Below are 25941 nucleotides of genomic sequence, written 5' to 3'. Positions count from 1 at the left end.
GAGTTTTGTACTTAATGTGCTGTAGACAATATATTGAAGTTGTAGGTGGGTCAGTTCCTCTTTAAGACGATTGTGAGTTTTCCGTGGGGAGGGAGAGAATAGGAGGGTTAATAGAGGGGGAAGTTTTGGGGGTGGGGGGAACGGAATATAAAAAAGTGAAAGCAGTAGGCCCGAATTGTTTGATGTTTGACTAGAAGGGAATATCATGACTGGTTGTACGTATTGAATATTTGATGTTGACAAAAGTGTACACTGTTTTCAATAAAAACCGTTGAAACAAAGTTAAACGCTAACGTATTCAACTTCCTATGTACAGTTACTTCAAGGTTGATATCAAAACTGATCATATTATGATCACTATTATCAAGCGGCCCCAGTACCATAACGTCTCTCACCAGATCATGCGCTCCACTGAGGACCAAGTCTAGAATTTTTCTCTCGTCGGCTCCTGCACCAGCTGCTCCATAAAGCTGTCCTTGATTTCATCAAGGAATTGTGCCCCTCTAGTGTGTCCCGATGTTATTTATTTGCTACACTTGTATCCCACATTTTCCCACCTATTTGCAGGCTCAATGTGGCTTACAAAATGTTATAGCAACATGTACACATTTTAGGATAAGAATTTCAGAATACAGATACAGATGGGTACATAGAATATCATAGCAATCAATGTTACATTTACCCAGTCTATATTTGGATAATTGAAGTCACCCATTATTATCACATTGCCCATTTTGTTTGCGTCTCGGATTTCTTTTATCATTTCTGCATCTACCTGCTCATCCTGGTGAGGCAGACGGTAGTACACTCCTATCACCATCCTTTTCCCTTTTATACATGGAATTTCAACCCACAATGATTCAAAGGTGTGATTTGCGTCCTGCTGAATTTGTAATCTATCAGAGTCAAGGCTCTCATTAATATACAATGCTACCCCTCCACCAGTCCGGTCCACCCTATCACTACGATATACTTTGTACCCCGGTATGACAGTGTCCCACTGGTTATCCTCCTTCCACCAGGTCTCGGTAATGCCTATTATAGCCAATTTTAAATTTAGTGCAATATATTCCAACTCCCCCATCTTATTTCTTACACTCCTAGCATTTGCTTATAGACATTTCAGAGTATGTTTGTTGTTCCTATTTGCATGATGCTTAGTACTTGACACTATTGATTTGCCATCTTTTGTCTGATCTTTACTTGTATTTAAGGACACCTGGCCTACCACGGTCTGTTGTGCAACCTCACTATCCAGAAACCCTATCTTTCCTATTTGTGAGGTATCCTTGCAACACACCTTATCCTGAACCATGCGCTGTTGTGCGACTGTCAGCCTTTCCCCCATATCTAGTTTAAAAGCTGCTCGCTCTCTCTCTTTTTTGAATGCCGACGATAGCAGCCTGGTCCCACCCTAGTTAAGTTGGATCCCATCGTTTCCCAATAGTCTCCCCCTTCCCCAGAATGTTGCCCAGTTCCTAACAAATCTAAAACCCTCCTTCCTGCACCATCGTCTCATCCATGCATTGAGACTCCGGAGCTCTGTCTGTCTCTTGGGCCCTGCGCGTGGAATGAGTAGTATTTCAGAAAATGCCACCCTAGAGGATCTGGATTTGAGCTTTCTTCCTAAAAACCTAAATTTGGCTTCCAGAACCTCGCTCCCACATTTTCCTACGTCGTTGGTACCCACATGTACCAAGACAGCCGGCTCCTCCCCAGCACTATCTAAAATCCTGTCCAGGTGTCGCGTGAGGTCCACCACCTTCGCACCACAAGCAAACACTAAATAAATTACACCACATAATCTTAAGGCTCTGTATATTCATATGATACACCCAGTCCTTATTAAGTTTTAATTAAACAGCTTGATACCCGTGATCATAATATGATCAGATTTGATATCGGCTTTGGAGTGCAAACTAACAATTCCTCCATGTTTGATATTGTTTTTTAGAAATCAGTGTTCATATTTATTTATTCTTTTTTGAGCTGAGTTTTTTTTGTTACTTATATATTTACCGTATTTTTCGGACTATAAGACGCACTTTTTTCCCCCAAAATTTGGGAGGAAAATGGGGGGTGCGTCTTATAGTCCGAAGGTAGCGTTTTTTGACCTCCGTTCCGTACTTACAGGATTCCATGTTCCCTGGTGGTCTAGTGACGTCGGGGCAGGAAAGAGCCCCCTCTTTCCTGCCCATCGCGCTGCTCTCCGTGCTTCTCAATGCTTTCCGACGGTCTCGGCGAGATTCAAAATGGCCATTTTGAATCTCGCCGAGACCGTCGGAAAGCATTGAGAAGCACGGAGAGCAGCGCGATGGGCAGGAAAGAGGGGGCTCTTTCCTGCCCCGACGTCACTAGACCACCAGGGAACACGGAATCCTGTAAGTACGGGACGGAGGTCCAAAACCCGGACAAGACGCACCGGAGCACCTAGGTTTTAGAGGAGGGAAAGAGGAAAATTTTTTTTTTCCTATTTCCCTCCTCTAAAACCTAGGTGCGTCTTATGGTCCGGTGCATCTTATAGTCCGAAAAATACGGTATGTTTGTATTTATGTTTTTAGTTCATACTGCCCCTGACGCAACCAGTATTGTTGGCGAAACATGGCCATGTCAGGCACAGATGTATATTGACCTGGAAACATTTTAAAGACTATCTTTGTATATAATCTGCCTCCTGGTTTTATATGTTTCATGCTGGATTTGGCATTTTCTTTGTCTTGTTGATTTCTAGCAACCTATAAATGAAAGTATAGACTTTCTACTATAATGTTTCATCTTATGAGAAAAAAAAAAAAGTCTTAAGTTTCAGAACACCATATAACAAAACTATTCCATAGCAATGGCACCACAAAGGAAAATAACCTAGCTCTCATTTAGACTCCCCATACTACACTGTGTTGGCAGTGTGAAGTTACCCCGACGTGATCTAAGAAGGGGATAGTGGCTGCACAAGGAAACTATCAAAATCTCTATTGTGAAAATCCCTGCTCTACTTTAAGATCTTCAGCTTTCTTCAAGGGACAAAGCAATGACAATTCAAGGTAACAGCTACTATCACCTTTCCTCCTTCTACAAAACCACTAATACTACTTCTCCTTGAAGTATTCCAGTCCATTTCCTTGAATTCCTGTTTCCTTCTGCTTTTCTGCTCTTATCCTTTTCAATTTTCTTTGACCCCTTGAACACTCCAATTGCCATTTCTTTGCTCAATTACTTGTCATCTTCCAAAGCTAAGTACTATCCCATCTCTAGTCTTCCCTGCCTCACTAAAGTACCAGAGAAAGCAGCCTTCCTATCAGTTTGAGAGAAATGAAAATCACCTATGACGCAAGATATATCTCTTCTGTGAGGAATGCATACCGTCTCTGCTGCTCATGATTCTTGCTCTCTTCTAGTTCAGTCTCAGTGTTGCCTTTAATAGTTATACAATGAACCCAGCTACTGGATTACATTCAACACTGTATTTGGGGTCTGTGGCTCCTTCCTCTCTCTGTTCTGCCATCACCTGTCTGCTTACAGCTGCTTTGGTGCCTTAATGGCAAATTCTCTGCTACATAAACACTCCTCTCAAAGTCCCCGCCATACTAATTTTTATCCACCTTTTCTCCTGGAACCACTCAATACATTTGTCAATGAGCTCTTATTTTATTCTAGATTTTGTTCTCCATTTATTTTGCATATTGTGGCACTTTCATACAACTCCCTTCTTTAGCTATGAACACAAATGAAATGATCACATTTGAAGAGGGAAGCTATATGAACTTGAAAGCTGATGTAGATGATCTTTTGTTGATCTAATGAAAGTTATAACTTGCACAGACTCCAATTGCCTCTGGGACCAAATCAGTTACTAGAACTCAACTTGTGCAGATGACATTCAGTCATCTCATGATTCAATCAGCCATTCCACATTTCACAACATTTACAACTACCTTAGAAAAGAGAATCTGTGGTTTTATCTTAGCATCATGTAACTGACCGACTCCAAGGCAGAAGTCCTCTTTTAGGATTGATGGAAATTCTATAGCCTCTGTCCTCTTCACGACACCGACATCATGTAGGCCTGCTCTGCCCACTACCTTGAACCAGTGTTATCTCAGGTTTCTAATTTTCCTAGTATCTGTGTATGTGCTTTTGATCATCTCTGCAGCAATGCACGTATCTATCTCTATCAAAATATGCATTCAGGCTTTCAGTAGGATCATGGCTACTGTAACACCTTTTTGTTTGTGCTCAAGTTACAATTCTCTCATCTTCTGACATTACATGGATAAATATAAAACTAGAAACATTCTACGAATAAATGACCACAATGATTCCTTCTCTCCTTCCCTATTTTCAAATGATCTCATTGTCAAATTGTAAGACTGAAATCCAATAATCACGGCCTACAGGAAAGTTCTTGCACTTAAGACCAGGTTTACCATCGTACTTCATGAGTGTCATTTTTGATCCATCACTAGTACAAATATTTACACCTACAGAAAGCATATAATGCATGTACGAATATCTACTAATATTACTCAAGTAGAGGAGGACGGTAAAATTATGTATCATACCTGATAATTTTCTTTCCATTAATCATAGCTGATCAATCCATAGACTGGTGGGTTGTGTCCATCTACCAGCAGGTGGAGATAGAGAGCAAAGCTTTTGCCTCCCTATATGTGGTCATGTGCTGCCGGAAACTCCTCAGTATGTCGATATCAAAGCTCCATCCGCAGGACTCAGCACTTAGAGAATTACACCCACAAAGGGACACTCTGCCCAGCTCACCACCGCCGAAACGGGGGAGAGGAATTAACCCAGCTCATCCCCACACAAGTGGGGGAGGGGAATCCGTCCAGCTCATCCCCGCGGAGCGGGGGAGGGACACCACCCCGCCGATGCGGGGGGGATCTGGCTTATCCTGCAACCGCAACCGCGGGAGGAGCTGACTGACCCTAACACCGCCGAAGCGGGAGGGGTACAAAGCTGCCCTACAGCCGCACGAAGCGGGAGGGAGTGCCAGCAGAATTTAAGTCTCAATCCAGCCCCGTAAAACGGAGGGGAGAGGAATGCAGCAGCTCACTGTAACACAAACTCGTCTCAACTCTTGAAGGATCCAAGTGAAAAACTTGAACACGAAGTCCTCCTGAAGTAACTGAAGACTAAACTTGAACCTAAAATTCAACCACAATATAAACAGTACAGATATCTGGGAGGGGCTATGGATTGATCAGCTATGATTAATGGAAAGAAAATTATCAGGTATGATACATAATTTTACCTTCCATATCATCATGCTGATCAATCCATAGACTGGTGGGATGTACCGAAGCAGTACTCACCCAGGGCGGGACATTGAAATCCCTGACCTCAACACTGAGGCTCCAAACCGGGCCTCCGCCCGAGCAGCCACAGTCAAGCGGTAATGCTTGGAGAATGTATGGGCCGATGCCCAAGTTGCCGCCTTGCATATCTCTTCCAAGGAGACGGACCCGGCTTCTGCCATCGAGGCCGCCTGAGCTCTTGTGGAGTGAGCCTTCAGCTGGATAGGCGGCACCTTCCCCGCGGCCACATAAGCCGCTGCAATGGCTTCCTTGACCCATCTTGCCACTGTAGGCTTAGCAGTCTGCAGACCCTTACGAGGACCTGCAAACAGGACAAACAGATGATCCGATTTCCGGAAATCATTGGTCACTTCCAAGTATCTGATGATGACACGTCTCACATCCAGATATTTAAGAGCAGAGTATTCCTCTGGGTAGTCCTCCCTACGAAAGGAAGGGAGACAGAGCTGCTGATTCACATGGAAGCGAGAAACAATCTTGGGCAGGAAGGAAGGCACTGTGTGAATAGTCACTCCTGCCTCAGTGAACTGCAGAAAAGGCTCTCGACATGAGAGTGCCTGGAGCTCGGAAACTCTTCTGGCTGAAGTGATAGCCACCAAAAAGACTGCTTTTCAACGTCAGGTCTTTCAGAGATGCCCTCGACAAGGGTTCAAAAGGCGGCTTCTGCAATGCTCTTAGCACCAGGTTGAGATTCCACGCAGGCACCACAGAGTGCAGAGGAGGGCGCAGGTGATTAACTCCCTTGAGAAAGCGCACCACATCTGGCTGTGAAGCCAGGGAAACACCCTTCAGTCGGCCCCTGAAGCAAGTCAGAGCCGCTACCTGGACTTTAAGGGAACTGAGCGACAGGCCTTTCTCCAGACCTTCTTGCAGGAACGCCAACACTGAAGAAATTGGAGCAGTGAAGGGAGAAAGTGAGCCTGCTTCACACCACGCTGCAAAGATACGCCAAACCCTGGCGTAAGCAGTAGAAGTAGAGCGCTTCCTCGCTCTCAGCATAGTGGCGATGACCTTGTCTGAGAAGCCCTTCTTCCTCAGACGCTGCCGCTCAATAGCCAGGCCGTAAGACCAAAGGGGGAGGGATCCTCCATCACCACGGGACCCTGATGTAACAGGCCCTGCTCCACTGACAGCCGCAGAGGATCGTCGACTGAGAGCCTGATCAAGTCCGCATACCAGGGACGTTTCGGCCAATCCGGACCCACCAGGATTATCCGGCCCGGATGCTTTGCCACCCGGTCTAACACCCTGCCCAACATGGGCCAGGGCGGGAACACATAGAGAAGCTCTTGTGTTGGCCACTGTTGGAGAAGAGCATCTACTCCCAGGGATCGAGGGTCCCGTCCTCTGCTGAAAAAGCGCGGCACTTGGCAATTGGCCGATGACGCCATCAGATCTAGGCTCGGCTGGCCCCAGCGCTTCGTGATGTCCAAGAACGCCTGAGCAGATAGCTGCCACTCTCCGGGCTCCAAGGTATGGCGACTGAGAAAGTCCGCCTTGACATTCATGACTCCGGCAATGTGGGCCGCTGACAGCTGTTCCAGGTTCGCTTCCGCCCACTGGCATAGATTCATGGCCTCCTTGGCTAGAGGGGCGCTCTTGGTACCTCCCTGGCGGTTGACATAGGCCACAGCCGTGGCATTGTCCGACAGGACCCGTACTGGCTTCAACGCCAGTACCGGGATGAACTCCAAAAGCGCCAACCGAATGGCTCTGAGTTCCAGGAGGTTGATAGACCACTTTGCCTCTGCAGGAGACCAGAGCCCCTGTGCTGTCCTTCCCAAGCAGTGGGCTCCCCAGCCCGACAAAGAGGCGTCCGTCGTGACAACAATCCACTCCGGGGTCACCAGAGGTATTCCCGCAGACAACTTGTCTGTCTGCATCCACCAGCTCAGCGCCTTGCGCACTGCTGGGTCCAAGGGAAGGCGCACAGCATAATCCTCCGACATCGGAGTCCAGCGCTGCAGCAGAGAGTGTTGTAGTGGTCTCATATGAGCCCTGGCCCAGGGCACTACTTCCATCGTGGCCGTCATAGAGCCCAACAGCTGCACATAGTCCCAAGCCCGAAGAGGAGAGGCTACTAGGAACTGGTCCACCTGAGCCTGAAGCTTGACAATCCGATTGTCTGGCAGGAACACTCTGCCCACTTGGGTGTCGAATCGAACTCCCAGATACTCCAGGGACTGAGTCGGGCGCAGCTGGCTCTTCTCCCAGTTGATGATCCACCCCAGGGAGCTCAAAAGAGCAACCACCCGGTCCACAGCTTTGCCGCACTCTGCATAAGAGGGGGCTTGGATCAACCAGTCGTCCAGATAAGGATGGACTTGTACTCCTTCCTTCCTCAGGAAGGCCGCGATGACCACCATTACTTTGGAGAAGGTCCGCGGAGCAGTAGCCAACCCGAACGGGAGGGCTCTGAACTGGAAGTGTCGGCCCAGGACTGCAAAACGCAGAAAGCGTTGATGAGGAGGCCAGATGGGAATATTCAAGTACGCTTCCTTGATGTCCAAGGATGCCAGGTACTCCCCTGCCTTCACTGCCGCTATAACAGAGCGGAGAGTCTCCATGCGAAAGTGCCGAACTTTCAAGGCCCGATTGACCCCTTTGAGGTCGAGGATAGGCCGTACAGAACCTCCTTTCTTTGGTACCACAAAGTAAATGGAGTAACGCCCCTTGCCAAGCTGATTTTCTGGCACCGGAACGACCGCACCCAGGCGGATCAGATTGTCCAAGGTCTGCTGCACTGCCACAGCTTTGACCGGAGACTTGCAGGGAGAGAGTACAAACCCGTCTCTTAAGGGTCGGCAGAACTCTAGCTTGTAGCCGTCTCTGATGACTTCCAGCACCCAAGCGTCTGAAGTTATTGTGGTCCACTCGCCCAGAAACGAGGACAGCCGTCCTCCAAGCTGCACTGGGGCGTGGACCGGGACCCCGTCATTGGGTACGAGACCCTGGGGGAGGACCGGAGGGAGCACCTCCGGGACGGCGGTCTCTGCGAAAGGAATGCTGCTTGGGGGAGAAGTTCCTCTTGAAGGAAGAGGGGGCAGAGGAGCCCGACCTGCCCGGGCGGTACCGACGGGCTTCCTGAAACCGTCCTCTGGAGGTACCGGGGCGAGTACTAGCCCGAGCCCTGACCTCTGGTAACTTCTTGCCCTTAGACGTGCCGAGATCGGTCACGATTTTGTCCAGCTCGACCCCAAAGAGCAGCTTGCCTTTAAAAGGCAATCTAGCCAGGCGGGATTTAGAGGCGTGGTCAGCAGACCAATGCTTCAGCCAAAGCCACCGCCGCGCAGAGATTGTCTGAGCCATGCCTTTAGCTGAGGCCCTCAAGACATCATACAGCAAGTCTGCCAAGTAGGCTAAGCCCGATTCCAGGGCCGGCCAATCAGCCCTCAAGGAAGGATCCGAGGGGGAAGCCCGCTGCACCATAGTCAGGCACGCCCTGGCCACATAGGAGCCGCAAACTGAGGCCTGCAAACTTAAAGCAGCCGCCTCAAAGGACGACCTTAAGGCTGCCTCCAATCTTCTGTCTTGGGCGTCCTTTAGGGCCGTGCCACCTTCCACCGGCAACGCCGTTTTCTTAGTCACCGCAGTGATTAAAGAATCCACGGTAGGCCACAGATAGGCCTCACGTTCACTTTAAGGCAAAGGATAGAGGCGGGACATAGCCCTAGCCACTTTAAGGCTCACTTCCGGGACATCCCATTGAGCCGAAATTAAGGTGTGCATGGCATCATGCACGTGGAAGGTTCTAGGCGGGCGCTTCGTCCCCAGCATAATGGCAGAGCCAACAGGGGCTGAGGGAGAGACGTCCTCCAGAGAGGAAATCTTCAAAATGCCCATGGCCTGCACTAACAGGTTGGGCAAATCCTCTGAGCTAAAGAGCCGCGCTGCAGAGGGGTCATCCGCTCCATCCGAGCGGGGATCCGTCTCCTCCAAGGAATCCGCAAAGGACCGTTGGGAGAACTCAGATACGCTGCCCTCATCTACATCGGAGGAGACAAAGTCCTCCAAGGCCTGGGAATCAACCCGAGGGCGTTTACCTCCGGGGGCCTCAACCTCTTTACCAGACGAGGGAGCAGGGGCAGCGTTTTGCATAAGGAAGGCCTGATGCAGCAGCAAAACAAACTCGGGGGAGAAACCCCCCCAGACTGTGCACTTCCGCAGCCTGGGCTACAGCCCTAGACGCACCCTCAACCGGCGCTCGCAAGAGCGGGGGAGAGACATGCTGCGCATCCAAGATGGCGTCCGGCATGACACTCCGCGAAGGAGCCGCGCGGGAAGAACGGCGCTTAACTTTAGCAGCTTTTGTGCCGTCGCCCAAATTAAGGGCGTTCATGGCATTAATGTCTCCTACCTCAAGGGCGGCCCAAGAAGAAGCCGTCCGAGCCGCGTGGCCGGCCAAGATGGCGGAGGCGAGCAGCGGGGGATGGGCGTTTATGGCGGGAAAACCGCCACACCGGAGGAAGGACCGGGACACTCATTGGTCACGAAACTGTCACCCAACAAGGGCGAATCAGACTTCAAGACCCCCGCATCCCCTCTAGAAGCGCCCAAGCGATCCGGGGAGCGACTCTTTGCGCCCTCGCCCTCCGACGCCATAGGCCACGTGGAGATCAATCGGGGAACCCCCTGCCCGCTATAAAAAGTTAAAAATTACCTGCTTTCCGCTCCGAGCTGTAACGACCTGGTGTCCCAGTGAGTAGCTGCAATAAACATTTAAATAAACGTCGAAATAAACGCCTTTAAGGACGTTCAAAATTTTTTTTTTTTTTTTAAACGGAGCCAGCGGGAGGGGGGAGAAAAGGAGGGACCTGGCACCACCAGGTTTGCACTTGCTCAAAAGAGCCCTCAACCCCAGGCACTCAACAAAACCTAAAAATTAGGCTTGGAGGCCTAGCCAGAGCTGCTGCTGTGTGTGACCACCACCTGCTGAGATAGAGAACATACTGGGGAGTTTCCGGCAGCACATGACCACATATAGAGAGGCAAAAGCTTTGCTCTCTATCTCCACCTGCTGGTAGATGGACACAACCCACCAGTCTATGGATTGATCAGCATGATGATATGGAACTTGGGTTATCGAAGACTGGTTCAGAAGTAAGACTGAGCCCCTCTACACATAACAAATCTAACCCCTGGTTACCAGCTCAGCATGGACTACAGTGGTTAATGCAGATGATAAAGCGAATGCTACATACCTGTAGAAGGTATTCTCCGAGGACAGCAGGCTGATTGTTCTCACTGATGGGTGACGTCCACGGCAGCCCCTCCAATCGGAAACTTCACTAGCAAAGTCCTTTGCTAGCCCTCGCGCGCCCGCGCGCACCGCGCATGCGCGGCCGTCTTCCCGCCCGAAACCGGCTCGAGCCGGCCAGTCCAGTATGTAGCAAGACAATACACTTCAAGGGAAGACACAACTCCAAAGGGGAGGCGGGCGGGTTTGTGAGAACAATCAGCCTGCTGTCCTCGGAGAATACCTTCTACAGGTATGTAGCATTCGCTTTCTCCGAGGACAAGCAGGCTGCTTGTTCTCACTGATGGGGTATCCCTAGCCCCCAGGCTCACTCAAAACAACAACATTGGTCAATTGGGCCTCGCAACGGCGAGGACATAACTGAGATTGACCTAAAAAATTTACCAACTAACTGAGAGTGTAGCCTGGAACAGAACAAACAGGGCCCTCGGGGGGTGGAGTTGGATCCTAAAGCCCAAACAGGTTCTGAAGAACTGACTGCCCGAACCGACTGTCACGTCGGGTATCCTGCTGCAGGCAGTAATGAGATGTGAATGTGTGGACAGATGACCACGTCGCAGCTTTGCAAATTTCCTCCATGGTGGCTGACTTCAAGTGGGCTACCGACGCTGCCATGGCTCTAACATTATGAGCCGTGACATGACCCTCAAGAGCCAGCCCAGCCTGGGCGTAAGTGAAGGAAATGCAATCTGCTAGCCAATTGGATATGGTGCGTTTCCCTACAGCCACTCCCCTCTTGTTGGGATCAAAAGAAACAAACAATTGGGCGGACTGTCTGTGGGGCTGTGTCCGCTCCAGATAGAAGGCCAATGCTCTCTTGCAGTCCAATGTGTGCAGCTGACGTTCAGCAGGGCAGGAATGAGGACGGGGAAAGAATGTTGGCAAGACAATTGACTGGTTCAGATGGAACTCCGACACAACCTTTGGCAGAAACTTAGGGTGAGTGCGGAGGACTACTCTGTTGTGATGAAATTTGGTGTAAGGGGCCTGGGCTACCAGGGCCTGAAGCTCACTGACTCTACGAGCCGAGGTAACTGCCACCAAGAAAATGACCTTCCAGGTCAAGTACTTCGGATGGCAGGAATTCAGTGGCTCGAAAGGAGGTTTCATCAGCTGGGTGAGAACGACATTGAGATCCCATGACACTGTAGGAGGCTTGACAGGGGGCTTTGACAAAAGCAAACCTCTCATGAAGCGAACAACTAAAGGCTGTCCTGAGATCGGCTTACCTTCCACTTGGTAATGGTATGCACTGATTGCACTAAGGTGAACCCTTACGGAGTTGGTCTTCAGACCAGACTCAGACAAGTGGAGAAGGTATTCAAGCAGGGTCTGTGTAGGACAAGAGCGAGGATCTAGGGCCTTGCTGTCACACCAGACGGCAAACCTCCTCCAATGAAAGAAGTAACTTCTCTTAGTGGAGTCTTTCCTGGAAGCAAGCAAGATGCGGGAGACACCCTCTGGCAGACCCAAAGAGGCAAAGTCTACGCCCTCAACATCCAGGCCGTGAGAGCCAGGGACTGGAGGTTGGGATGCAGAAGCGCCCCTTCGTCCTGCGAGATGAGGGTCGGAAAACACTCCAATCTCCACGGTTCTTCGGAGGATAACTCCAGAAGAAGAGGGAACCAGATCTGACGCGGCCAAAAGGGAGCAACCAGAATCATGGTGCCTCGGTCTTGCTTGAGTTTCAACAAAGTCTTCCCCACCAGAGGAATGGGAGGATAAGCATACAGCAGACCTTCCCCCCAATCCAGGAGGAAGGCATCCGACGCCAGTCTGCCGTGGGCCTGAAGCCTGGAACAGAACTGAGGGACCTTGTGGTTCACTTGAGATGCGAAGAGATCCACCAGGGGGGTGCCCCACGCCTGGAAGATCTGTCGCACCACACGGGAATTGAGCGACCACTCGTGAGGTTGCATAATCCTGCTCAACCTGTCGGCCAGACTGTTGTTTACGCCTGCCAGATATGTGGCTTGGAGCACCATGCCTTGACGGCGAGCCCAGAGCCACATGCTGACGGCTTCCTGACACAGGGGGCGAGATCCGGTGCCCCCCTGCTTGTTGACATAGTACATGGCAACCTGATTGTCTGTCTGAATTTGGATAATTTGGTGGGACAGCCGATCTCTGAAAGCCTTCAGAGCGTTCCAGATCGCTCGCAACTCCAGAAGATTGATCTGTAGATCGCTTTCTTGGAGGGACCACCTTCCTTGGGTGTGAAGCCCATCGACATGAGCTCCCCATCCCAGGAGAGACGCATCCGTGGTCAGCACTTTTTGAGGCTGAGGAATTTGGAAGGGACGTCCCAGAGTCAAATTGGAGCAAATCGTCCACCAATACAGGGATTCGAGAAAACTCGTGGACAGGTGGATCACGTCCTCTAGACCCCCGGCGGCCTGATACCACTGGGGGGCTAGGGTCCATTGAGCAGATCTCATGTGAAGACGGGCCATGGGAGTCACATGAACTGTGGAGGCCATGTGGCCCAGCAATCTCAACATCTGCCGAGCTGTGATCTGCTGGGACGCTCGCACCCGCGAGACGAGGGACAACAAGTTGTTGGCCCTCGCCTCTGGGAGATAGGCGCGAGCCGTCCGAGAATCCAGCAGGGCTCCGATGAATTCGAGTTTCTGCACTGGGAGAAGATGGGACTTTGGGTAATTTATCACAAACCCCAGTAGCTCCAGGAGGCGAATAGTCATCTGCATGGACTGCAGGGCTCCTGCCTCGGATGTGTTCTTCACCAGCCAATCGTCGAGATATGGGAACACGTGCACCCCCAGCCTGCGAAGCGCCGCTGCTACCACAGCTAGGCACTTTGTGAACACCCTGGGCGCAGAGGCGAGCCCAAAGGGTAGCACACAGTACTGGAAGTGGCGTGCGCCCAGCTGAAATCGCAGATACTGTCTGTGAGCTGGCAGTATCGGGATGTGTGTGTAGGCATCCTTCAAGTCCAGAGAGCATAGCCAATCGTTTTGCTGAATCATGGGGAGAAGGGTGCCCAGGGAAAGCATCCTGAACTTTTCTTTTACGAGATATTTGTTCAGGGCCCTTAGGTCTAGGATGGGACGCATCCCCCCTGTTTTCTTTTCCACAAGGAAGTACCTGGAATAGAACCCCAGCCCTTCTTGCCCGGATGGCACGGGCTCGACCGCATTGGCGCTGAGAAGGGCGGAGAGTTCCTCTGCAAGTACCTGCTTGTGCTGGAAGCTGTAGGACTGAGCTCCCGGTGGACAATTTGGAGGTTGAGAGGCCAAATTGAGGGTGTATCCTTGCCGGACTATTTGGAGAACCCACTGATCGGAGGTTATAAGAGGCCACCTTTGGTGAAAAGCTTTCAACCTCCCTCCGACAGGCAGGTCGCCCGGCACTGACACTTGGATGTCGGCTATGCTCTGCTGGAGCCAGTCAAAAGCTCGCCCCTTGCTTTTGCTGGGGAGCCGCGGGGCCTTGCTGATTCGCACGCTGCTGACGAGAGCGAGCGCGCTGGGGCTTAGCCTGGGCCGCAGGCTGTCGGGAAGGAGGATTGTACCTACGCTTGCCAGAAGTATAGGGAACAGTCTTCCTTCCCCCGAAAAATCGTCTACCTGTAGAGGTAGAAGCTGAAGGCTGCCGGCGGGCGAACTTGTCGAATGCGGTGTCCCGCTGGTGGAGAGACTCTACCACCTGCTCGACTTTTTCGCCAAAAATGTTATCCGCACGGCAAGGCAAGTCCGTAATCCGCTGCTGGACTCTATTCTCCAGGTCGGCGGCACGCAGCCATGAGAGCCTGCGCATCACCACACCTTGAGCAGCGGCCCTGGACGCAACATCAAAAGTGTCATAAACTCCTCTGGCCAGGAATTTTCTGCACGCCTTCAGCTGCCTGACCACCTCCTGAAAAGGCTTGGCTTGCTCAGGGGGAAGAGCATCAACCAAGCCCGCCAACTGCCGCACATTATTCCGCATGTGTATGCTCGTGTAGAGCTGGTAAGACTGGATCTTGGACACGAGCATAGAGGAATGGTAGGCCTTCCTCCCAAAGGAGTCTAAGGTTCTAGCGTCCTTGCCCGGGGGCGCCGAAGCATGTTCCCTAGAACTCTTAGCCTTCTTTAGGGCCAAATCCACAACTCCAGAGTCATGAGGCAACTGAGTGCGCATCAGCTCTGGGTCCCCATGGATCCGGTACTGGGACTCGATCTTCTTGGGAATGTGGGGGTTAGTTAATGGTTTGGTCCAGTTCGCAAGCAATGTCTTCTTCAGGACATGGTGCAAGGGAACAGTGGACGCTTCCTTAGGTGGAGAAGGATAGTCCAGGAGCTCAAACATTTCAGCCCTGGGCTCGTCCTCCACAACCACCGGGAAGGGGATGGCCGTAGACATCTCCCGGACAAAGGAGGCAAAAGACAGACTCTCGGGAGGAGAAAGCTGTCTCTCAGGAGAGGGAGTGGGATCAGACGGAAGACCCCCAGACTCCTCGTCAGAGAAATATCTGGGATCTTCCTCTTCCTCCCACGAGGCCTCACCCTCGGTGTCAGACACAAGTTCACGGACCTGTGTCTGCAACCTCGCCCTGCTCGACTCCGTGGAACCCCGTCCACGATGGGGGCGTCGAGAGGTAGACTCCCTCGCCCGCGTCGGCGAAGCTCCCTCCGCCGACGTAGTCGGGGAGCCTTCCTGGGAGGTGGCCGCGGTCGGCACCGCACGCGGTACCGACGTCGGGGACCTCAACCTGGGCGATGGGCCAGCCGGCGCCACGCTCGACGGTACCGGTGGCGCAAGCACCGCCGGTACCGGAGGGGTAGGGCGCAACAGCTCTCCCAGAATCTCTGGGAGAACGGCCCGGAGGCTCTCGTTTAGAGCGGCTGCAGAGAAAGGCTGAGAGGTCGATGCAGGCGTCGACGTCAGTACCTGTTCCGGGCGTGGAGGCTGTTCCGGGCTGTCCAGAGCGGAGCGCATCGACACCTCCTGAACAGAGGGTGAGCGGTCCTCTCGGTGCCGATGCCTGCTGGGTGCCGAATCCCTCGGCGACCCAGAGCTCTCGGTGCCGACACGGGGAGGAGACCGGTGTCGATGCTTCTTCGATTTCTTCCGAAGCATGTCACCGGAGCTCCCCGGCACCGACGAGGAGGACGTCGAATCCACCCGTCGCTTCCTCGGGGCCGAGACTGAAGAAGGTCGATCTCGGGGGGGCTGTACCGCAGGAGCCCTCAGGGTAGGCGGAGACCCACCCGAGGGCTCACCGCCACCAGCAGGGGAATGGACAGCCCTCACCTGCACTCCACCCGATGCACCACCGTCCGACGACATCAGCAGACGAGGTCCTGGTACCACCGACGTCGATGCAGCTATCCGATGTCTCGGCGCCGATGCAGAGGCCCGATGCCTCGATGCACTCGATGCAGGGGCGGCCGAGGAAGATGGTCTGGACGCTGACGACGTCGATGCACTCGAAGATCCCGGTGCCGATGCCGACGAAGAGCCCGAGAACAACACGTTCCACTGGGCTAGTCTCGCTACCTGAGTCCGCCTTTGAAGCAGGGAACACAGACTGCAGTTCTGAGGGCGGTGCTCGGCCCCCAGACACTGAAGACACGACGAGTGTCGATCAGTGAGCGAGATAACCCGGGCGCACTGGGTGCACTTCTTGAAGCCGCTGGAAGGCTTCGATGTCATGGGCGGAAAAATCACGCCGGCGAAATCAAAAGCCGAAATGGCGAAATTTGAAGCACCAAATTTAGAGGGAGAAAAAATCTCGACCGAGGCCGAAAAAAGGCCTACCCCGACGACGAAAGAAAACTTACCGGGGCAAAAAAGCTGGAAGTACGGGGAGGATTTACACGAAACCCGGCGGGGGGTTTCCGGAGCACTTCCCGACTAGGACAAAGCTTTCCCGAAGGAAAAAAAAACACGTTCAAACAAATTGGACGCGCGAGGTCGACTTTCCGGGGCTCGACACGGCGAAAACACGACCGTACCGAGTGCGGACAAAAGAAGACTGGCCGGCTCGAGCCGGTTTCGGGCGGGAAGACGGCCGCGCATGCGCGGTGCGCGCGGGCGCGCGAGGGCTAGCAAAGGACTTTGCTAGTGAAGTTTCCGATTGGAGGGGCTGCCGTGGACGTCACCCATCAGTGAGAACAAGCAGCCTGCTTGTCCTCGGAGAATATTCAAGACATCCATCAGTGCCAGTCTTGGCACAGCAGACCCTATCTAAACATTCCCAGGTGGCATCCAGCCCCCCTCCCGCCACCAATCATCCCCTAAACCTATCTGTGCTAATCCTGCAATATCAGTATTCTTGCAGAATTGCACGATACATCCCTGCAAATGCTAAAACCAATCCCACAGTTCTCAAGGCCTTCAGTCTCCTATTAGCAGAATCATTACTCAATAGGACATTAAATATCACCCATCAGCAGGGAAACTACATCAATTAACTGGACATGGAACCTGCCCAATCTCTTTAAAAAAAGACGGCTTACTTCTTTTCCTGTACTGATACATCCATTGATCTCCGATATGACACCTCGGGTTAACATCTTGAACAAGATCATTCGTGTTCTTGGGTCTAACACCTTAAGGTAAATACAACACAGAGTTAGATGACATGCAGTGTCTGCCACTTGTACTCACAATTTTATTGATCAGAGTCAAAAAGCACAATAAATGGTAGTTGCCACTTCTAAATCAGGAGTTCCTCTCAGCCTGAACTACTGAAGCATCAAATTATATCTATATCTAAACTGGAAAGTCTACACACGTCACCAAATCACTGGCCTTCCAGAGGTAGGACTGAAATGTTTCACCAGCACACACAATGTAGCAATGCCAGATACTGAGCATGCCATAGCATCAGGGTTCAAATTCCCTATCCTGTCAATGAAAACGTAATACAACATTTGTACTCACTACCATCTACCAGACTCACAGGACACAAGTCAAATTCTGACAAGTTCTCTCAACGATTCACGTCCAATCAAATCCTATCTACTACTACTTAACATTTCTAAAGCGCTACCAGGGTTACGCAGCGCTGTACAATTTCACAAAGAGAGACAGTCCCTGCTCAAAGAGCTTACAATCTAATAGACACCTTATAGCATCAATCTACCAATATGAAATCATATATCCGATAATGAAAAAAAGTTTTTGTAAGCTCTCTGGGGCTGTGATTTATGTAACTTTCTCCAAATATATTGTCAGCAACCTATGACAATATAAACCTTCCATAATGATGTTTAATCTGAGGAAAAAAGTCACAAATTTCTGAAGTGTAATCATACAAAAAAAAAAAAAGAAAGTAAAATAATGAACTCTAAGGATTTTCTTAATTCAAACTAGTAAGAAAGGCCCATTTCTGAGGCCAATGAAACGGGCGCTAGCAAGGCCTTTTCTTTCCCATCCCCCTCCCCTTTTTCATGGACTTACCCTCCATGCTTCAGGGTCGTGTGCTTCCCCCCCCCCCCCCCCCCCCCGCCGCAGTGCCACGTAGAGAATGGCTGGCTGGCACCCTCGCTGCCTCCGACCTTCTGCCTGCCTGCCTGCCTGCGTGCCTGCCTCACTCCCTCCGTTGGTCGGGGCTGGCTGGCTCATTGGCTCCCTCCCTCGCTGCCTGGGTGCCTCACGTAGTGTTGCAGATCGATGTGTGCCCCGCCCTCGCATCAAACGTGATGACGTCGAGGGCGGAGCGATGCGATTGGTTGTGTCATTGCTCCGCCCTCAACATCATCACGTTTGACACGAGGGCGGGGAAAACAGGCATGGGGAGAAATTCCAATCTCTGCCACCTCAGGGAACATTCCGATCTCTGCCACCTCAAAAACCGGAAGTTGCAGCGCTTCATTAGAACGTAGAGGTAGCGAATTATGTGCGGAAGGGGCGTGGCTGTGGGCGGGTCTCAGTGAGAGTGAGTGGTGCATGAGTGACAGTGAGTGGTGACAGCCTAAGTGCAGGGCTTCAGTGTTTCCCTGCCACAGAGTGAGCTTTGAGGTGAGATTTATATAGATGTTTAAATTTTCAAACTGATTTGCTGTAATTGGATATATAGTTACAGCAGGGACAAGTATTGAGGGCTCAATCTTAATGGCATCTCTGTTTATTGAGCAACAAATTCTATGCTTATTGAGCAATAAATTCTATGTTGGTGAAACAAATGAAGTGTCTTGCTTGTATGGGTTCATTTCGAGAAAGTATGTAGTTGAACACAGAATATCTTTAGCACTGCCTTTAATACTGAAGATTGTAAGGCTGTCTGACACATTCTAAAGGAGTCAGGTGTAGGCAAATCCATCATTTATCAGATTTGAACAGCTTCTGACAGAAGATTAAAATATGGCAATTTGGGAAGACACTTCCCGAGGGTGGGGAGCATACATATGTTTGCTGAATTGGAATGTTTTCTATTGTTTAACAGGTTGTAATTTTAGTTTTTCTGGTTATGAAGTAATTTGGATAAATATTTGGGAGGGGGATTTCTATGAATTTATCTCTTTTACAATGTTTTGATTGTAACTCGCCTTGGGTCTATGTGAAATACAATAAAATGTAACAAAACACTCACATAAGAAGTCATAGAAATGCTATGGAAGCACTACCCTTAGACTGCAAGCCCATTAGGGCAGAGAAAATACCTGCATATAATATAGGTAAACTGCTTTAGCTGTACCACAGAAAGGCTGCATATCAGATCTATGACACTTTACCCCTCCATATTATGTTTGTTTAGGAATATTCTAGTAACGCACCTGTTCCACTGTTGCCCTGTCAGATTTATCTTTAATACGATACCTGATAGGAAAAAGGGAGCATATATATTAACATTCCATGTAGCATCAAGTGTTACACAGCAATCATTCTCTCCATGCTGAAAGTCATATAAATGCAAGCCTGGAGTAACAAGTTAATCCTCATAAAACAAGGTCTGTTTTAGTTGCCTCCCCCCACCAAAAAAAAAATTAGATAAGAACATAAGAATAGCCATACTGGGTCAGACCCATGTAGCCCAGTATTCTGTTTCCAAAAGTGGCCAATCCAGGTCACAAGTACCTGGAAGAAACCCAATTGTAGTAGCATTCCATACTACCAATCCTAGGGCAAGCAGTGGCTTCCCCCATGTCTGTTTCAAAACTAGATAGTGCAGAAAAATAAAAGAAGCATCTCTAATACAAGAGGATATGCTTGAATTGTTAGAGCTTAGATGGTCTCAGCTAGATTATATAAACCTAGAGGGAAAAAAAAAAGAAGAAGTTTCATATGTCAGCAGGGTTTACCATCCCTGCTTTCCTCAGTTTCCCCAGATAAATACAGGCAGAAATGAGCACCAGCAGAACTGCAAATCCCCCAAGGATACTGGTGTCTTACACACAGCATAATGCCATCTAGACAGAATACCACAGAAATGGATGAAGTGCATTTAAAAGCTCAGGGACAAGAGGGACCCAGCTTTAGACCTGAAATGACCAGAACACTAGAGATCACGTGATGCCGTGCTAGTAAGTGGGCGCTGGTGGACAGTGCTCCTGGGCCCAAACCTCAAAGAAGTTATTTCTAGAGGGTATATCGGTGATTGGTACCTGGCCAGCGAAGGATTGCTACCTGTATCTGTGTTTTGCAAATAATTTTTTTCGGTTGGCGAGGATGGCACTGCGAGTGCCGCAACGAGACAAAGAGAAGCCATGCCAGAGTGAGAGCAAGATGACGGAGGATGGAGACCCGGGGCACTGTTCGATCAGCTCCGCCCGGGTAGCAAAGATTGTGAAGGAAGTTAAACAGGCTATTGATGCTTCGTTGGATAAGCGTTTGCAGTGTATCACCAATAAGCTCGACACTGTTGATGGTCGGCTAGAATCCTTAAAGGGAGAATTTACTGCGTATTGCCAACGCGTATCGGACTTAGAGGAAAGGGTGCAGCAACTTTCTACAGGTAATGAAGAACTGCATTAATAGGGTGCGTACCTTGGAAGACAAACAGGACGACTTTGAAAACAGGTCACGAAAGGGGAACCTGTGTTTAGTAGGTCTACCTGAAAAGATTGCCGAGTCAGAGCTTCGGGGGTTTTTGGAATCCTGGTTGGTTCAAGTCTGCAGCTACAATCTGAAGTGGAAGCATTGCGTATTGAAAGAGCACATCGATTAGGCCCACGGAGGCCTATAGAGGCGCGCCCTCGAGTTGTTATCTTTAAACTTCCTAATGTGTACAGGAAGGAGTAAACGAGGGTAGGTGGAGGCGAGTGGTTACGAGTCAAAAGCAATGTTAAAGAGGTGGGATTTCAGTCTAGATTTAAAGATGGCCAAGGATGGGGCAAGACGTAGGGGCTCAGGAAGTTTATTCCAGGCGTAGGGTGCAGTGAGACAGAAGGCGCGAAGTCTGCAGTTGGCAGTAGTGGAGAAGGGAACAGATAAGAAGGATTTATCCATGGAGCGGAGTGCACGGGAAGGGGTGTAGGGAAGGACGAGTGTGGAGAGATACTGGGGAGCAGCAGAGTGAGTACATTTATAGGTTAGTAGAAGAAGTTTGAACAGGATGCGAAAACGGATAGGGAGCCAGTGAAGCGACTTGAAGAGAGGGGTAGTAGGAGTAAAGCGACCCTGGTGGAAGACGAGACGGGCAGCAGAGTTTTGAACCGATTGGAGAGGGGAGAAGTGACTAAGTGGGAGGCCAGCAAGAAGCAGATTGCAGTAGTCTAAACGAGAGGTGACAAGGGTGTGCATGAGGGTTTTGGTAGAGTGCTCCTAGTATATCTCAGATAGATCGTGGAGATGGGGTTTTGGTGAGAAAAAATTCAGAGATTGCAGAGGTTTTCTTGAGGTATTATAAACGTTTGTACACTCGCCTGGCGGCAGAGGTTTTCTTGAGGTATTATAAACGTTTGTACACTCGCCCGGCGGGGGAGGATTTGGAAGGAGAAACATTTCTAAATAGCTTGGATCCACCGCGATTTTTGGAAGAAGATAAGGCTAAACTTGATGCGCCCTTAACTGAAGAGGTGTCTTTGGCTATTCAGCAAAGTACCTTATGTAAGACACCAGGCCCAGACAGTTTTAGAGTTGAATTTTACAAACTTCGTTCGCTGTCCATTGTCCCCATGTTGCAATCTCTGTTCATGCAGTTTGTTACGGATGGGTGTATGCCCAGTTCCCTACTATTAGCCCAAATTATATTGTTGCTGAAGGTGGGGAAGGATCCTACACAGCCTTCCTCGTATAGGCCTATTTCACTGTTGAATGTAGAAGCTAAGTTGTTTGCTAAGATTTTGGAGAATAGATTGGCTTGGGTATTGCCATCTGTGATGGCCGAGTCACAAGTTGGCTTTGTCCGATGGAAGATTTTTTTTTTTTTTTTTTTCCACATCATTTTATTGATAACACTAAACATATCATATCAAATAATGCAAACAATACATATGAAAATGTCATCGAGTTTATATTTTTTCTCCCTCCTCCCCCCCCTCCCCACTCCCACCCTCAACTATTCCGCTACAAGTTCTATTAACAATTCAATATCCTGCTTCTCACAACGGGTGTCAGGGTATCCCAAACGGGAGCCAGGTTTTACAGAACTGGTCTCCCGTCTTTGAAGCTAAGTCTCCCACTTTTTTTTTTTCCAGCATACAGCATTGCATCATAGCACCGTGCCATTGCGGGATTTCGGGTGGGTCTGGTTGTAACCATAGTTGTAATATGGTACGTTTGCCCATCAAGATTACTCTTTTCAAGAATTCTTTAAGTCTCTCTGGTGACTTGCCGCGAATTTTATAGACATCAAATAATTGTCCCGGTGTTGGCTGCCAATGTATGTTCCACATTTGCGATACTTGATGTCCAAGTTTTATCCAGAAGGGCTTTACCCTTGGGCAGTACCAGAACATATGTCCCAAAGATGCCCCCACCGTTCCACATTTTGGGCAATCATCTGTTGCTCTCAAAGTCGCTTTGTAGGCCCTGTGTGGTGATATATATAATCTCATGAGGAATTTGTAATGCATTTCCTGCCAAGTTACATTCTCCGTCACACTGTACACACCCTTTAAGCTCAGTTTTATATGTTCTGGATCTGGTTTCCATCGGAGCTCCTGATGCCATTGTTGTGACACTTGCGCGTAGTCAAATGTTTCCTGTAACTCTCTTAAATGGTGATGAAAGTATTTAAGTGGCACTTTTAATTGTGCTTCTAGGCCCAGCATCTCACTCATTGATTCCCATGTTTGTTGGGTGACAGCCATGGCCGGCAGCGTTCGTATATAATGTTTAAGTTGCAAATATTGAAAATAGTCTTTTTGTTCAAGTCCAAATTCTGTACACAGAGCCTGAAATGTTTTAATAACCCCTGTCTCCGACACTACTTGGAATAGATATTTAATACCACACATCTCCCACTTCCTAAACAACGCAGATTTTCCTCCCTCCGGAAATGCTGAGTTACCTTTAATGGGTAGTAATGGGGACACCATACTATTCCATTTGTTTCTTTTACTCAACCATTTCCATGTTTTCCGCAAGGGGTTCAATAGAAATCTATATGGACCTAGGTTTGGGAGTTCCTCTGGGGGGGCATGTAACCAATAAGCAAATCCCATTGGGGCCATTAACAAGGTTTCCACTTTCGTACAGGAAAAAAATTCTCTGGAGCGAAACCAATCTGATAAATGTCTCAGGTTACAAGCAATTGAAATAAGTTTTAAATCAAGTAGCCCTAGCCCTCCTTTTAGGCAGGGTCTCATAAGTTTATGTAACCCAATACGTGCGCGTTTTCCTTGCCACAGAAATGTTGTAAGGGTTTTTTTAAGCCACCTCTCCTCTTTATATCCCAATACAGCAGGAATCATCTGGAAGGTATATGTCCATTTGGGAAAGATAAACATGTTGTACATGGTGATTCTTCCCCTCAAAGACAGAGGTAGGCCCTGCCACCCCTGCAGAGCCTCCCTTGTGTGCCTCATTAAGGGGCCCATATTTTCCTTATACAACTTTGTTAGGTCCCTCGGTACCTTGACCCCTAGGTACTTAAGTGATCCCCGGGCCCACTGAAAGGGAAAGGGACCCTCCCACCCCTCTTGCACTGTTTCTTGTACTGAAAGGGCCAGTGATTTTTGCAGGTTTAATTGCAATCCTGAGTAGAACCCAAATTCGTCTATGACTTCTAGTAGGCGTTGGACTGAAGTTTTTGGTTGAGTAAGTGTGAGAAGCATATCATCAGCAAAAGCCAGGGTTTTAATTCGTGTCCCATGAAGCGTAACTCCCTGTATGTCTGGGTCCAAAAGCATAGTACGCAATAACGGTTCTAAATATATGAGGAACAGCAAAGGGGACAGTGGACATCCCTGTCTGGTACCACGCTCTACTCCAAATGGCTTAGACCTGGTACCATTTATTAGTAGTTGTGCTGTAGTATTTTTGTACAGTGTTTTTGTAGCTTTTAGAAACCAGCCATCTAAGCCCGTATATTCAAGTACTTGGAACATATAGTCCCAGTTAACTTTGTCGAATGCTTTAGCTGCATCTAGGCTGACCAATATAAGAGGATCCCCTGTAGCCTGCCCATATGCCACTGCCAATAGGGCTTTCCGTACCTGTTGAACTGCTTGGCGGCCCTTAACAAACCCCACCTGGTGTTCTCCAATTAATACTGGCAAGTGATGCATCAGTCTATTTGCTAAGATTCGGGATAGAATCTTTACATCAACATTAATGAGGGAGATGGGCCTATAGGATTCTACTTGATCTTTGGGTTTGCCTGGTTTAGGAATTAGGGTGATCAACGCCTCATTCTCTCTGGGTGAAAAGGCTCCCCTGGCAACCACTGCTTCTAAATAGTCAGTTAACGCTCCACATAGTTGGGGTGTTAGCATTTTGTAGTACTCATTGGAGAAGCCGTCCAATCCTGGTGCCGACCCTATTTGTAAATTTTTTATTACTTTGAATACTTCTTGTGTTTGTAGGGGTTTAGATAGTATTTGACTGACTTCCTCTGGCAGTCGTGGCATTTTTGCATCCTCTAAGTAATCTTTAGTCAGGGGGCCTTGGACCCTATTTTGGGATGTATACATCTGTGTAAAATGCTCATGGAATGCGTTTACTATGTCTTGTAACTGATTAAACTTATCTCCCTTGGCATTTTCAATCAAAGGGATAAATCGCTGTGAAGTAGTTGCTTTTGCCACCCTTGTCAATAATTTCCCAGACTTGTTCCCAAATCTTTGAAAATTCAAACGTCGCGCTATTAACTGTTTCTTTGTTTGCTCGTGTATTAGGGAGTTCAATGCTACCAAGGCTGCAGACATTGAGTCTCTATTAATTGTTGTTGGGTTACCCAAGTATTTTCTCTTGGCCTTTATATATGTTGTTTCTAATTGTAATATTCCGGCTGCTAGGCGTTTTTTCCTGGCACACTGAAATGCTATTATTTCTCCCCTCATAACCGCCTTAGAGGCTTCCCAATATGTTGTAGGAGAATCACATGAAATCAAGTTTGTATCTTCATATAATTGCCATTTTTCCTGCATATGTTCTAACAGTTGTTTATCTTGGTATAAATATGCAGGAAATCTCCATTTATTGCTTCCTCCACTACCCCCACCTATGTTAATTTCCACCCATATCATGCTATGGTCCGATATTTCCATCGGGCCAATAGTGGCTTTCTGGACTTTAAAGAACCAGGGTTGTGATATTAGTATGTAGTCAATTCTGGACCAGGAGGAGTGTACTTTAGACTGATGTGTATAGTCTTTTGTTGTGGGGTGGAGGGTGCGCCACGGATCAATTAAATGGAGGTGTTTACAAAGCATTGGTATCCCTCTCCCCTTACCTGACCCGGGAGTAGCTGTAGGTGAGGATCTATCTAGACTCGGGTCTAGTACTTGATTAAAATCTCCCGCCCATATCCAGGGGGCATCGCTGTACTGCAGCCCTAGTGTTATAAGGGACTGGAAAAAACTTGAGCTATAAGCATTTGGGGCATATATTGCACAGATGTAAAACTTTTGCCCTTGGTAGTTTATTTGTAGGAGTACGAGTCGTCCCTCAGTGTCTCTATGGATTAATTTTGTTGTGCAGGGCAATCCCTTACGAATAAGTATTGCTACCCCGCTCCTCCTATTACCCGAAGAGGAGAAGTGGCTTTCACCCACCCATCGCTGACATAACTTTTTGTGCTCTGAGTCAGATAACTTTGTTTCCTGCAAGCATGCAATATCTATACCTTGTCTCTTTATCTGTGTCAGAATTTTATATCGTTTTACAGGTGATGTAACTCCTGAAACATTCCATGATAGAATCTTAAGACCAGTTCGACTAATCTCTCCTGTATTTCATTGAAACTATTATGGTTAACATCAAAATATTCCTCCGGGAGCCCAGCCTCCCCCAGAGGGC

General features: G+C 49.0%; 1 protein-coding gene across 2 annotated transcripts in view; it reads right to left on the bottom strand.

Moving 5' to 3' along the window:
* The window catches only part of LOC115475174 (serine/threonine-protein kinase RIO1-like), a 201305-nt gene that overhangs the window by 137822 nt on the left and 37542 nt on the right, over positions 1-25941 (bottom strand). For both annotated transcript variants that reach the window (XM_030210941.1, XM_030210942.1), the window contains 2 exons: positions 19314-19356; positions 17052-17144 (listed from right to left, as the gene is read on the bottom strand). In XM_030210941.1, coding sequence (XP_030066801.1) covers positions 17052-17144; positions 19314-19356 — 136 coding nt within the window. The remainder of the gene's footprint in view (positions 1-17051; positions 17145-19313; positions 19357-25941) is intronic.

Source organism: Microcaecilia unicolor, chromosome 1 (genome assembly GCF_901765095.1).
Source record: "Microcaecilia unicolor chromosome 1, aMicUni1.1, whole genome shotgun sequence".
Taxonomy (NCBI): Eukaryota; Metazoa; Chordata; class Amphibia; order Gymnophiona; family Siphonopidae; genus Microcaecilia; species Microcaecilia unicolor.
This window is presented reverse-complemented; position numbering and strand designations above follow the sequence as displayed.